Source organism: Chelmon rostratus, chromosome 18 (genome assembly GCF_017976325.1).
Source record: "Chelmon rostratus isolate fCheRos1 chromosome 18, fCheRos1.pri, whole genome shotgun sequence".
Taxonomy (NCBI): Eukaryota; Metazoa; Chordata; class Actinopteri; order Chaetodontiformes; family Chaetodontidae; genus Chelmon; species Chelmon rostratus.
Genome location: NC_055675.1, coordinates 18264581 through 18277775, shown reverse-complemented (window position 1 = coordinate 18277775; position 13195 = coordinate 18264581). Strand labels below are relative to the sequence as shown.

General features: G+C 43.1%; 1 protein-coding gene across 1 annotated transcript; it reads right to left on the bottom strand.

Annotated features, from left to right (window-relative positions):
- Positions 1–341: 341 nt before the first annotated feature.
- On the bottom strand, positions 342–12801 carry gpr176 (G protein-coupled receptor 176). Its single transcript, XM_041959246.1, has 3 exons — positions 12573–12801; positions 5126–5378; positions 342–1578 (listed from the first exon to the last, which is right to left on the bottom strand). Exons 1-3 carry the CDS (start codon positions 12799–12801, stop codon positions 342–344), a joined length of 1719 nt encoding a protein of 572 aa, XP_041815180.1.
- Positions 12802–13195: the final 394 nt, after the last annotated feature.

Genomic DNA, 13195 nt, shown 5'->3' with positions numbered 1-13195 from the left:
GAGTCCTTAATTACAGAGCTGGATGTGTCCAAGTTGTAGTGCAGTTGGACTAAGCAGACGTATTTCTCGCAGCATTGTAAATATTTCATAACAAATTGATTTTCAGCCAATAAGAAAGTTGCAGTGCCTCAGGCGTCTGCCGTTTGTGCAGCAAAGTGGAAACCTGAATGCTGGAGTTGCGACGGCATCTGAGAAAAAAGGTGAAAAGGTTTAAAAGAAGCAAACCATCTCACTAAGCAGCCTGACACATCAATATCCTTCCAAGGCCTGGTCAACACAAGAGACCTGCCCTGCATGTGAATCGTGTCCAGGGTTGCACATCAGCGGCCGGCAGGAACGGTTCAGGGGTCCACAGTGGGGATGGTGCTCACTTTGTTGTTCCTGCTGATTCTCCGTTCAGGCCGCGGCCTGGGCAGCTTGGTCTGGATCAGCTCCTCAGGTGTGTTACCCAGCGGAGGCAGCAGCCTCTTCTTGCTGTTTCTGGTCTCTGGTAACCACTGAGGCGGCAGCTCGAAGGGTCCAAAACCAAACTGTGTAGAGTCCTCGGCTTCTGTAGGTGTAGCTGGTGCCACCTGAGATGAAGAGGCATAAGCACATGTGTGGACCGGAGAGGCCCGGGGCGCTATGATTGAAGGAGGGCCATCCTTGGTGATGACCAGCCCTCCCCCAGTCCCCTGCTGAGGGTCCTTTTTGGCGATTGCCTCCGCTCTGAGGCTACCCAGTCTTGACCTACCCTTGTGGTCCTCTTTGGGTCCAGAGCAGCCTCCTGATCCTTGAGAAGGGATCTCATTCTCTACATCTTCTTCTTCCTCTTCTTCCTCTGAGGGCCTGAAGATCTGCTGCTGGCCGATGTTAAACATCTCCAGAAGCTGGCTCCCAGACCGGCCAGCTGTCTCCAGTCCCACCGGCTCCCCGATCACACCCTCTGCTCCTAAAGAGGCCAGACCCCCGGTGCTGACCACGTTACGGCGGCTGTAGCGTCTGTGAATCCGAGCCAGCAGGTCCAGCCAGCTATGACGAGCTGAGCGGTTAACAGTTAGAAACAAAAGTGGATTGGTGAGTAGGGACACCTTGGGTAGCCAGAGGGCTGTCAGATACAGTGAGATGGGCAGCTCTTTAGTGTCTGCCAAAATGGTGCGATAAACCACCAAGGCGCCATAGGGGGCACTGCAGGCTGAGAAAGCCAGCACCACAGCCAGCAGGGTGGCGTGTAGCTCAGCCTCTCTCTGGGACACATACGGGATGGAGATGCTGTTTTGGGGAGTCCGCAGCGCTGCAATTATCACCTTCTTCTTCTGGCTGGCACTGAGCGCCCTGCGGATCAGCAGCATGAAGAGGAAGACCAGGGCGAGGGGGAGGATCACCGTGGTGACGTTGTAGATCAACACGTACACCATGTGGCCCAGGGAGCGGGCGTGGTCATCTGAGCAGGACGTGGTGACGTACACATCCGTCACGTTGGTCACAGCGAAAACAGGGAGGCTCACCACCGCCGCGTGGACCCAGATGTAGATGACCAGATCTCGGGATCTTGCGTCGGAGATCTTCCTCTCTAATGGGTACAGCACGGAGTAGTACCTAGACACAAAAAGACAAATCATTTGAGCATCGAGGCGTACATTTATGGCTTTTTTAGCAGGAGAAGCCCAGTTGTGAAATAACATTAATGATGCCTGAATTCCATTTAGCAGCTTCAGTTTCAGGGTCCTGGCATTGTTCATGCTGGCACACTGTCACGGCTTAATGGGACACTTGACTAAAACAGAGGAATTGTTAATGTTATTAGCAAATGTGCTTCTCTTTCTATGACAAGTCAAAGTGTCTGCTCATAAAGGGGCCTATTGGCTGACTAGAGTGTTACCTGAATACAGTCATGCTGATACGGCTTATGAAAATCTCTCTTAAGATAATCTACATGAAAATACAAACAAACAGACTGGAAATAAAAAAGTGAATGCACCCAAAATACCCACATCAGTAACAGAAGCTTTAGCAGACTGCTCTGAAAATACATTTCCACTATTTTTAGTGGGCGTATAGTTAATCAAGTACATTAAGTAAAACTAAAACGATGACTCTCTCACCGAGGTAGAGCTTCAAGTGGTTCTGTTGGAAAGACAGTACAAACCCACCCATTCATGCGCCCCTTATATAAGATAAAATACTGGCAAAATGGAAATAGGTGCAGCAATTTTTCTGCTTTCATCTGTAGACACCAAATTTATCCTGCAACCACTTACGGTGTTATTGTATTGCAGGGGCTTAATTGGAGTAAGTCTTTGTGGTGGTTTTCTTTAAAGAGTGAAAATGTAATAAATGCTTCTGCAAAAAAATTACTTACTTAAAATACAGACAAAAATTAGTTGAGAACACACATTTTTAGCAAATAGTAGCTCATTTGAATGTGCTTAGAAGAACCCAACTAATAATCAATCAATTTTAAAAAATCAATAACAAAGGTATCTTGAATCATATTGGCTTGTCAACTGAATACCCTTTCTGAAATAATGCTATAACCCAAAAAATGGCTGCAACATAACCTCCTGTAATAAATGTAAAAATATGGGTGAAAAGAACAAATGTGCATCTTTTAAAAATGAGGATGAAAGGATTTTCTCTGCATTTATCTGTAGCGTTTGTCCCTTATTAATAAACAAAACAAATTGCATGAAGGCCTTGCTTATTTCCCTGGATTGTCTCTTCATCACCACATGCAAGTGCATGAGTGTGTGTGTGCATGAGCCTGTAACTGCTGCAGCCTGCCTGTATATTCACAACCTCCACTGCCCTCCTTGAGAATAAATAATTCATTGCTTTGATAGCTTTCTGACTGTATTAGTTGCTATGGAGGCAATATAATCTGCGTAGCAGTGAAACCAAGGCTGAGACGAGGCTGCAAGAAGACAACATCTGAATGCAATCGTTATGGAAACAATAAATTGAATACACACTTCAATTTGTTTTACCTAACTCAGCATGGTTATACTGAAGTCCTGCATGGTTTTTAAATCTTGGAGAAATAGGATTAATAATGTAGCAATCATGCTTCCAATATTAGTTTTTTGCATTGACATGTGGTGTCTGATACATTTTGAGGAAGCTGCATTTTCATAAATGCCGACTTTATGAATTAAACATCCAGAACGAGGTGCACTCCCAACTTGTGCAGCAGACAAGCAGCAGGAATTTCATATATGCTAATGCTATTTTTTATGCTAAGAATTGGAGCTAGCATTGCGCAGTCTGGGTTAGTGTTATCCCTGGTATTAGCTGCCGGAGCTGACAGTGGCTGATAAATGGTAATTTATTTCTAAATAAATTTCTAAGCAGGTTGGTTTATTTCTAAATACTGAAAATGAAAATATATACACTATATATTCACTGTGCATCACCATCCACTTTTATTCAACCTGCTCTGTTGGAGCATGAACTTGTCCCATTAGTGACCAAGCTAGCTTGACAGCTAGCAAGCCTGCTAGCTTGGAGAACTTTACTTCCCCTTCAGTAATTTTTAATGAAAATGAGGACGACAAAATGCCAGAAGGGGTAAAACATACAGGACAAAAACTGACTAGTGCTAGCATGTTTTTGGATGGCTACCTTGTGGGCAGTTAGCTCATGGCTACAGTGATTAGTTAGCTAGCCCTGCCTGTAGTCACGTTTCTAAAGCCAAATATTTACAATAAGGTAATGTAAAATAAGTAGTCATTCTGTTCTTTTTACTTAAAATGAACAGAGTACTTACTTTAATGGGAGTTAAGACTTTTTAACAGTTAGCTCATAGCTATAGTGTTTGGCTAGCTAGCCCTGCCAGTAGCCAGCACATCACCAAATTTCTAAAGCCAAATATTTGCAAATATTGCAAAGTAAGTGGTGATTGTGTTCTTTTTACAAAAACAGAGAGCTTGCTCTCAGGGAGGTTAACATTTTTTTTCCAATCTAGTTCAGATATTTAGTGTTTTATAGACTAGCAGAAGCAGCAACAGACATGGCAGTAAGCAGCCTAGCAGCAGGCACGGCCATAGCAACAATTAAGGACATCATGATCATCATTGTCTTCGGTAATGTTTTTATCACATGAGAAGGAGTTTATATTCTATGATTTCCAATTTTCTGGTCTGATCCTTTTTAATATTAGGTTTTAGGTGAGAAACTAATATTAACGTTAACTGAATTAGGGTTTGGTATCTAAAATTTGATTACTGGGGGTCTTTAAAAGGCTTTAAACATTCAGATAATTTCCTAAGGAGATACAATTTGCAGAAAGTTAGATATTTTTAAAAACTTAACAGAGTTTGGTTGGTGCCTAAAAATGTTTTTAACTATGTTTTTCTGGTTATCTCTGGTATTAAGGACAATACACGTAGCTACAGTACTGATAGGCTTATTCTAATTACTAGCTGTAAACAAAAACACAGTTTAAAGTGAGAAAGCTACAAAAAAAATGTATATTTAGTAGAGGTAAACCTTGCTTCCAGGTTCGTAAGGGCATGATTAGCATTATGTCTAAAAAGTGATGGGTGTGTGACACCTTCTGTGGGCGGCTGCAGCCATCTCAGCCTGCTTTTTGCTGCAGCTTTCAGCCCTACAGGGAGGCTGCTCAGCATGGCGTATACACGCTCTATCGACCCCCAACCCCTCTCGTCCACACCACAGGGTGCAGATGGAGATTGAAAAAGACTATCTCCCCTATGAGAAACAATCTTCCAGAGCTTAGCCCCAGTCGTTGCTCCACTTGTGCAGCCTGAATGTTTTATTCTCACAAGTCTCCGTTTTCAGAGAATTGCTACCGCTCACTCAGCCAAGCAGCATATTGATAAACTGATCAGAGAATTGATTTAGACTGTCCACCTCTCTGAAGTGGTACTTTCAAATCCTGTGAAGTGAGTGGGAGGTACCCACCAGTCTTTTGCAAACACATATTTCAAAGTCACTGGTTTTTATTGCAGAAAAATAAAACGTCACTCTCTACCTAGTCCTGGACAAAGGGTTTTTGGTTTTTACCAGTTCTGTTATTTAATTATGTATCATTAATTATCTACAATAGAGAAAAATATGGTCATTTATTATCGTGTCATGCTTTAACTGTGTGTATAAACTGGCCAGCATTTCATGTCAAACTGACCTGTCAAGTGCGATGGCGCTGAAACTGAGCACAGTGACCGAGCAGAAGAGTTTGTGGAGGAACTTGAGGGCCTTGCAGATCAGCAGAGTGTGGAGCCACCAGCAGCAGCGAGGGCTGGCCCCGAGTGCAACGTCGAAGGGAACGCAGACCAGGCCGGCGCAGATGCCCGAGCACGCCAGGTTCTTGATGAATCGGTTGGTTACGGATTTGAAGACGTTTGTGCAGCAGGTGCACCACAACACCGTGGCATTTCCTGTGTGGAGGAGGAAAAAGGTGCATTATTTTTGCAGCCTGAACTCTGCTGTCATTGCTGTCACCTGTCCAACCGAATGTAGCTAAAAGGAAAAAACCCTTCAGTGTTGTTGGAAACAACTCCAAACATTGGTGTTAATCCATCCTTTAACAACTAAAATATTTATGAAGGTTGAGTCCCTGGATCATTCTGTATCCTCTTCTCATGCTTGTTTAGGTTTCCTCCTGGCACTCCATTTTCCTCCCACAGTCCAGACAGAAAATAGTGAGGTCGCCTAGAGACTCTAAATTGCACATTGGTATGAAAGAAGGATGACAGTCTGTCTAATCTATGTGAGTTAGCACGGACAGATGATTTATCCACCATGTCTTTCAGACTTCCATCAAGCACAGAGACTGTGATTGAAGAAATTAAGGAATAAAGGATTGCATGAAGTTAAGATTTAACCATATTTAACCATATCACACACCTAATAACATATTGCTTCTGAGCTCTTCATCTTACAGCCTTTAGCTATTACCTGAGTAAGGCCAAAACTGCCTACTAATTGCCTACTAATACAACCAAGATATCGACTTTAATGTCCACACAATCAAAGAAAACCCTTCTGTTTTCATTTCTTTAAAGGGCACTGAAACAGATAATAATAATAATAATAACAATAATAATCATAATCATAATAATAGTAATAATAATAATAATAATAATAATAATAATAATAATAATAATAATAATAATAATAATAATAATAATAATAACAATAATAATAATTGTGTAATTCTGTTTGTGCTGTTGTTGTGACGTTAGCTATAGCCGCAGGTGGAGAGGTGAGTATCGCTGTCTGGAGCCGGCTTTGTCAGCAACTGCAGCGATAGCTTGCTAACCCACAGCCTAGCTAGCTAGCTTAGCTATGTTACATGCTTTGTCTGGACAATGATGACAAAGGGTTTTATACCCACAAAAAGCTAAAACCGCTGCTAGCACGGTAGGATTATTTTGCTACGTGCATAATTCAAAATGCTATGCTAGGTAGCCTTACCTTCTTGTTAGCTTAGCTACAAAACTGCAGCCAGGTCTTTGGCCGATGTGGTTTTGGAAAAACAATCTTAACGACTAGTTTTCACTCTGTTGTGTTTTAGACGCTGCGTTTGTGTGCTTCCATGTCATACAGCTTCATGCTTGCTTTGCGTCAGCTATGAGAAATATGTTAGTGTTAGTGAGCATGGAATCATGGATGTGGGGGGCAAAGCTTCTGAAGGCGCACTGATAGGAGGGGCATATTTGTTTCGCTGTTGAATTCAAATAACAGCAATCTCTAGAATTGCCAACCCCACCTTTAAATAGTAAACGTTTTATAATTTTAATGTTTAAATATAAACTGCTGCAGGTAGCAGTAGTTTATAGAGAAAGAGCTCTTTGCAGGGTGAAGAAATCAACTGAACCTTAACTGAGTGAGACAGCACACAATCAGGTGCAAGCGGGGACACTGGCATTTTGAAGATCCCTCCATAATTTGGAGCAATTGGAGAGCAATGACTGTTAATTAGGTTTAAAAGGTGAACTTTATCCTCCCTGTGGTGCACTGACTGATGTCAGGTCACACCGGTGATCGTATGTGATAGCAGCCTCTCCAAATGCAATTACCTGCAGAGTGCTAGCAGTGCTCTCATCTTCAGAAACAGAGAGACATCGTCTCTGCTGAGGAATACTGTTTTCTTTTTTTCCTAAGGTTGTTTGCGCCTGATGTCTGTAAATGTTAAAAAAACAGCCCACAGTCAGTCTGAGAACAGCACTCATCATCAATGTTCTGAACCACAAAAGCAAGACTGGATATAAGATTCAATTATCGTGGACTGGGTTGTTGAGATTTGGCCTGCGAGCTTTTAGATGGAGCTGGAAGAAGCTGTTTTTCGGGGAACGTGGTGCTTTGTTTCTAACTGTGCAGGATTTCGGGAACACTGCGTTACAGAGCAGCACACAGGAGTAGTATTTCGGGGAAACCCTAATGTAGCGGTAATCAATGCTCAGCCTCCTCTCTGACTCACACGGGATAATGAAACTTGTTCAGAATGCAGCTTTACGTTAAACATAAAAGGATGTTTACAGCAGAGATATATTCAGACTCCTACATGTACCGAATCTACTATACTGACACTGTGACTTACTGTGACTAATGAAGGAGATGGACAAGAATAGGAACAATGAGGTGTAAGGGGACAAAAAGAAGGCCTCCACCAAACCAAATGACATGACACGTCCTTTGTTACCGCCGCACAAAAAAACCCATTAGCACAACATCATTTGCCAGTGCCCTCGCAAAACATTTGCATATGAGTGTTAAAGAAAGAAAGTCCTTGGCCATGGTCATCGCTAAAAGACATCAGGGTTTGCAGTTCATCGGAAACAGGATGCAAACTGCAATCATCTGTGTCAAACACTCCTTGCATCCAGCAAGTTTTCTGGTGTTATCACAATGCCGTGCCAGTTCCATCTTTGCTTCTGAGCACCAACAGATCCAGTGAACCAACAGTTCACTGCCAATGTGTCGTGCTGTCTAGAATATCTGTGTATGTACAGTGGTTAAGGTATGGTGAGAGGAGCAAAAGGCTTAATTAAGTTTGGGATATTTTGGGATATGATTAATTAACACAACTAAGAGTCAACAGCCATGCTGAGATAACAATAGGGGGAAACATTAGAATTTTCCTGTAGGGGATTAATAATGTAACTCTATTTATTATTAATGGAATGTAATGTTGACAGCTAAAACGTTGAAGCTAATCAAGTACAGTGTTCACCGTCTTAAGTTACCTTGTGTTTTGAATGTAACACGAAGTACAGCTGCGGCTGATGGGAATGTCATTAATAAATAAAGGTAATTCGTCAAAAAACAAAATATTGGCACTGAATGGTGAGGGAAGAGGGGGGGGGGAAAGAAGGGAAATCGTACAATCATGTTTTATTATGCTGTATTATTATGAGGAAACATTTGTCACACTCAAAACACTATTTCAGAAGTGGCAAGTTCAACCTGTATTCAATCCCTGATCATTCTCAGCGCTTGCAAATCACTGGAGGTAATATTAGTACGTGGAGGCTTCTCAACAGGAGCTGTGAGAGTGTCACTTTAGTACAGCTGCGATGGTGCGATGTCACACCCTCCCTGTGGGTGCAACGCGAGCGATGTATGTGGGATCACACAACACAACACAACACGATATTTAAGATGAGAAAAACGTGCTCTGTTGCCCTCATTTCAAATAATTTAGCACATAAACAAACAAACAAGAAGCGGGAGAGTGTTCAGATTCTAATCAGCAAGTAACATTATGTATGATATTTCATTATTCCTACATAAGAATTATGTATGGAGGTGATAAAAGCGGTATGCTTGGACAAATATTGCATAAATAAGAGTGTTAGAGGTTATTAAGAACTTCTATGAAAGTAAAAGTTTTTGAGCAGCCTTTGAGGCTTAAGTGTTACAAAGCACTTTACATAACTGCATCCAACTCATCAAATATGTCCTTGTAAGTGTCTTCCTGCAGACAACATCGGGACTTTCTTTTAAGTCTGAGCTTGCGCTGTCTGAAAAATCACCTTGTCCTTTTGTGCCTGAAATACTCACCTGGCACTTCAGGGACACCTTGGCAACCATGCCTACAGCAGCCAATGGGGAGAAAGAGCAAACACTAAACATGATTGCTTTTCCCACTTATCAAATGGCAGCCCACCTACAGGTAGCAACACACAAAAAAAACCCAATACAGCAAAAAAAAAAGGCTACCTCTATCTGCCTCGCGTCGCACATGACACAAGTTGTGTCATCTGTGGATTGGTGTTAATAAGCTGCTGTTATCAATGAGGGCTTTCAGAAATAAGACTCATCCAGGGGTCTAAACATAGTAGCCTCTGCTGTTAAAACTGAAAGTGTGAAACATCATTATCACGCTCAACACATCCTTACTTGCATCCCTGAGGTGTTAGAATTACTTCAGTGTCAATGAAAGACTTTATGAATGTAAGCAACAGAGAGCCAGATGTCCACGTGGTCCACGTGCACATTGTGGCAAATTAATTGGATTTACAGTCGAACTCTGATCTGGAAAAACTGATAATTGCCTCTGCTAATTAGTTGGAATGCCAAAAACTTAAAAGAATAGTTCAGCATCTTGAGAAACACATTTATTTGCTTTCTTGCTGAGTGTTAGATGGGAAGATCAATATGACCTCCATGTCTGCGCATTAAGTACAGAGGAGACTGTTAGCCTAGCTTAGCATACGGACTGGCAGCAGGGGGGAAAGAGCTAGCCTAGCTTTGTCCAAAGTTCAAAAATCCTCCCGTCAGCACCTCTGAAGCTCATTAATTAACCACCGACTCAGAGGTACAAATGACAGATCGTGGTTTAAGGGGAGTTAAGAGCTTGAACTACCTCATGAAGAACATTTTACGTATCCGTCCATGACTTCTGTGCAGCTGTTTCCGCTGTAGCACAGGTTGCCAGATGAGGTCTGTGGCTTGTATAGGTCTCTGTCCAGGCACAATGTTGCCACATCTGGCAACCTCATCGTCATGACAAGACACCAGAGAGTGCAACAGAGCAAACAAACAAGATCCAGCAGGTTAATTAGTGAGTTTTAGGTTTGCTGGTATGTGTAATTTTAAACATGACTGAACCTTTTCAACATCGCAGATCTGCTGCTTTGTTCAAACCCACAAAGCTTTATTTTAACTCCTAGTGGAGATCCCAAAGGTTTTAAAGATACCAAATATGTGAGGCTGAATTTTGGGGAAGTGTGCTGCATATAAAGCCTCAGTCTGAATTTTTCACTCTGTGTACACCTCATATTGCTGCAATGATCCGGAACACGCCAGTGCAGAACACACTGTATGACACACTCAGACTGTGTGGAATAAGATGTTTTTCCAACACTGCCAACCATCCGCATCACTGCTACAACCTGAATGATCACTGCTTGTTGTCAGGGCGAGACCTTGTATGCGAGTGTGCAGTTTGAATAGCACGAGGTCACGCTTTCTTCTCACCTCTTCGCATCTCTGTGCGTCACGGACAAGGAATGGAGATGAAGACGAAGCAGTTATTTATAACCGTGTTTTTCGTGTCCGCGTGTCACGCTTTTGTATGTTAGTCTGCTCATGCCTTCTGGTTGTTTAATTGTTCGGGTTCTAACTCTGCTGTCATTTCAGATCTTGCCACTCCCACCAGCAGTTCCACCAATAGAATCACCTCACCTGCTCACCTGTTTCCCATTCCCTCATTAGCTCCCTCGGGTATATACTGGTCCATCTCCAATATGTCTCTGCAGGTTGTTTATGTGCTATGTTATTAGATTTTGCCTTAGCCTGACCCTTTCTTCCTTGGATTTCTGTGTCTTCATACCTTTTTTCCAGCCTCCTGTGTCATGCAATTTACTTCTATTGTATTTTTTGATGCCATGCATCACAAATCTGATTTGTGTGCATGCATCATACGTTCCTTGATCTGCAGAGACGCTATGTAAGTGAACCCTGCATTTACCAAAGCTCTCTTAGAGATCTGGACAGCTCAAATACTCTGGATATGGATTGCTGGCAGGGGTGGTCTGGAGTCAGGGCAATACTCATTTTTTTCATGTCAGTTTCACCCTATTTCATCATTTTGAACTATTGGTGGAAGCTGCACAAAGTCCACCGTCTAACTGGGTCCGTGCTTTTCCAAACTGCGATCACAGCTGAGTGTGTTTTGTGCAGCGAGGAGACAGATGTTGGACGTTTCAGCCACATTTGTGACAAATGACTGCTTCTGGCTGCCAATAAGATGGAGGGGATGTCAAAGCCAGGACTGTGCGAGACTGATGTGCTGGTGCGAGCCATCAATTCACTACTTCCTCACTTAATCAGCAGCAGCAGCCTACTGGCACAATCATAGAGCCAGTACAGATTCAGCTTGAGAGAAGTTCAAAACGTGTATGTTAAATTACTGCTACTATTATTTCCCACTTTCATGGTGAAATATGTAGCTGACACCTGTCAGGTTGCCACCACAGCCTGTACCAACATGCAAAAATTGCCTAAAAATCCACTTAAATTAAATAAAATACGCATTCTACATTTTGCTGAAATCTACATTTGCTTCGTGTATGTTATTGCGTTTGTGTTTGATTAACATATGAATGTAGTTCTGTTTAACATCCAATGATCAAGTTAGATTATGCATATATGAATGAGCACACATGCACACATGGGAGCAAACAGGATGATTTGGTCTCCAGTTATGTCGTGCCCATGGTCAGCGGCAGTTCTTTAGGGACAGAGCTGCTAACAGGAGCGTTTTATAATGACCGAAGAACTGGTGCATGCCTTCAAATCCCCGTAACCTCAAAATAACAGAAGGAAGTGGAGTTCATTGTAATGAAAATATGGAGGATGTGCACAGGGAGTCTGACCAGGCACAGGCTGAATAAAGGGCGTGTGATCACCTGTCACGGGCAAAGTTGCATCCTTCAGGTAAAATGCCTCCATCCCATTCTGTCACGTGCACTGAAGTCAAAATTTGGGGACCCAACATGAGGGAGTTTGGCTGTTGGGTAATGTTCCAGTGTTTGTTAACAATGGGAGGCTAACATTTATATTGCAACATGACTAAAAGAGCTCTGATCAGTGCTTTGAATGGAGGATACCAGCATATTGAGTTGTTTTCATTATTGGTTATGTTTTCACATCTCCACATTGATTGCTTTTTCATGTTTTTGGAGGTGTGAAACAGCCTTTTGTGCACAGCATCTGTTTCAGGTGTAAGACCTGCAGGCATCTGGGCTGTTAAGATGGACAAATCTTTGCACAGTTCAATTCCAGGCCTGTGGTGACCTGTGACCATGTGACTGTGTTTCCAGGTAGAGAAGACACCATACTGCTGCTTCCTATTCACCCGAAGTCTTTAAAGCATTGATGATCAGGCTACTTTTGCAGATTTCCTCTGATATCTGAATGATTCTGCCATAAAGGGTCTCCCCATCGCTTCCCCTGACCCAGATTCAGGAACCAAACTGAGGCTCATGAAAACATAAAGAAAGTGAACGACCTAATCAAGCAATTCCATTTTTTAAAAAATCATCTGCAGGATTCTTGGGGCCTTTCTGTCAAGTATGCACAATATTATATGTACTGATCAATATTTATATGAGGCGACTTACCGAGCAGCGAACTTATGAGGATGAGAACCTGAACGGCGGTGGTGAAGTCCCGGTAGGCTTGCTCTCGGATGAGGCGCTGCTGCTCATCCAGCCCGGTCCCCTCGGCGGGTGGGCTGCTGTCCCACCGGGTCGGCGGGCTCGACGCGTTCAGGAGATCCAGTCTGAGGTGGGCTGCTGTGAAATTGGCTGCACCGTCCCCGACCGTCGCAACCCGGCTCCCACTATCCATGTCGGTCCTCCACCCCTCCCTCGGCGATCCTGACGGGCTTTTTTTTTTTTTTTTTTTTTTTTTAGAAGGCTGGCGGGATGTGAGCATCCAGCGCTGAAGAGGCATTTCTGACCACTGCTGTGCTACTTGTGGGGATGATGATGATGATGATGATGATAATGATGAGGGCTTGCAAGAAAAATCTACAAAACGCTGTGCGGAGATGTCAGTGAAGCTGTGAGACGGACACAGGTAGCCAGTGCGCGCAGCTGCCCGCAACGAGAAGCCGGTGAATATGATGAATTAGGCAAAAACATGGTGTGATAATCACACATCAGAGCAAGGGAAAAGACCGGCCGAGGATGCATGCCCCATCATCCCCCAATGCGGATGCATGGCAGAGAGAGCCACAGAA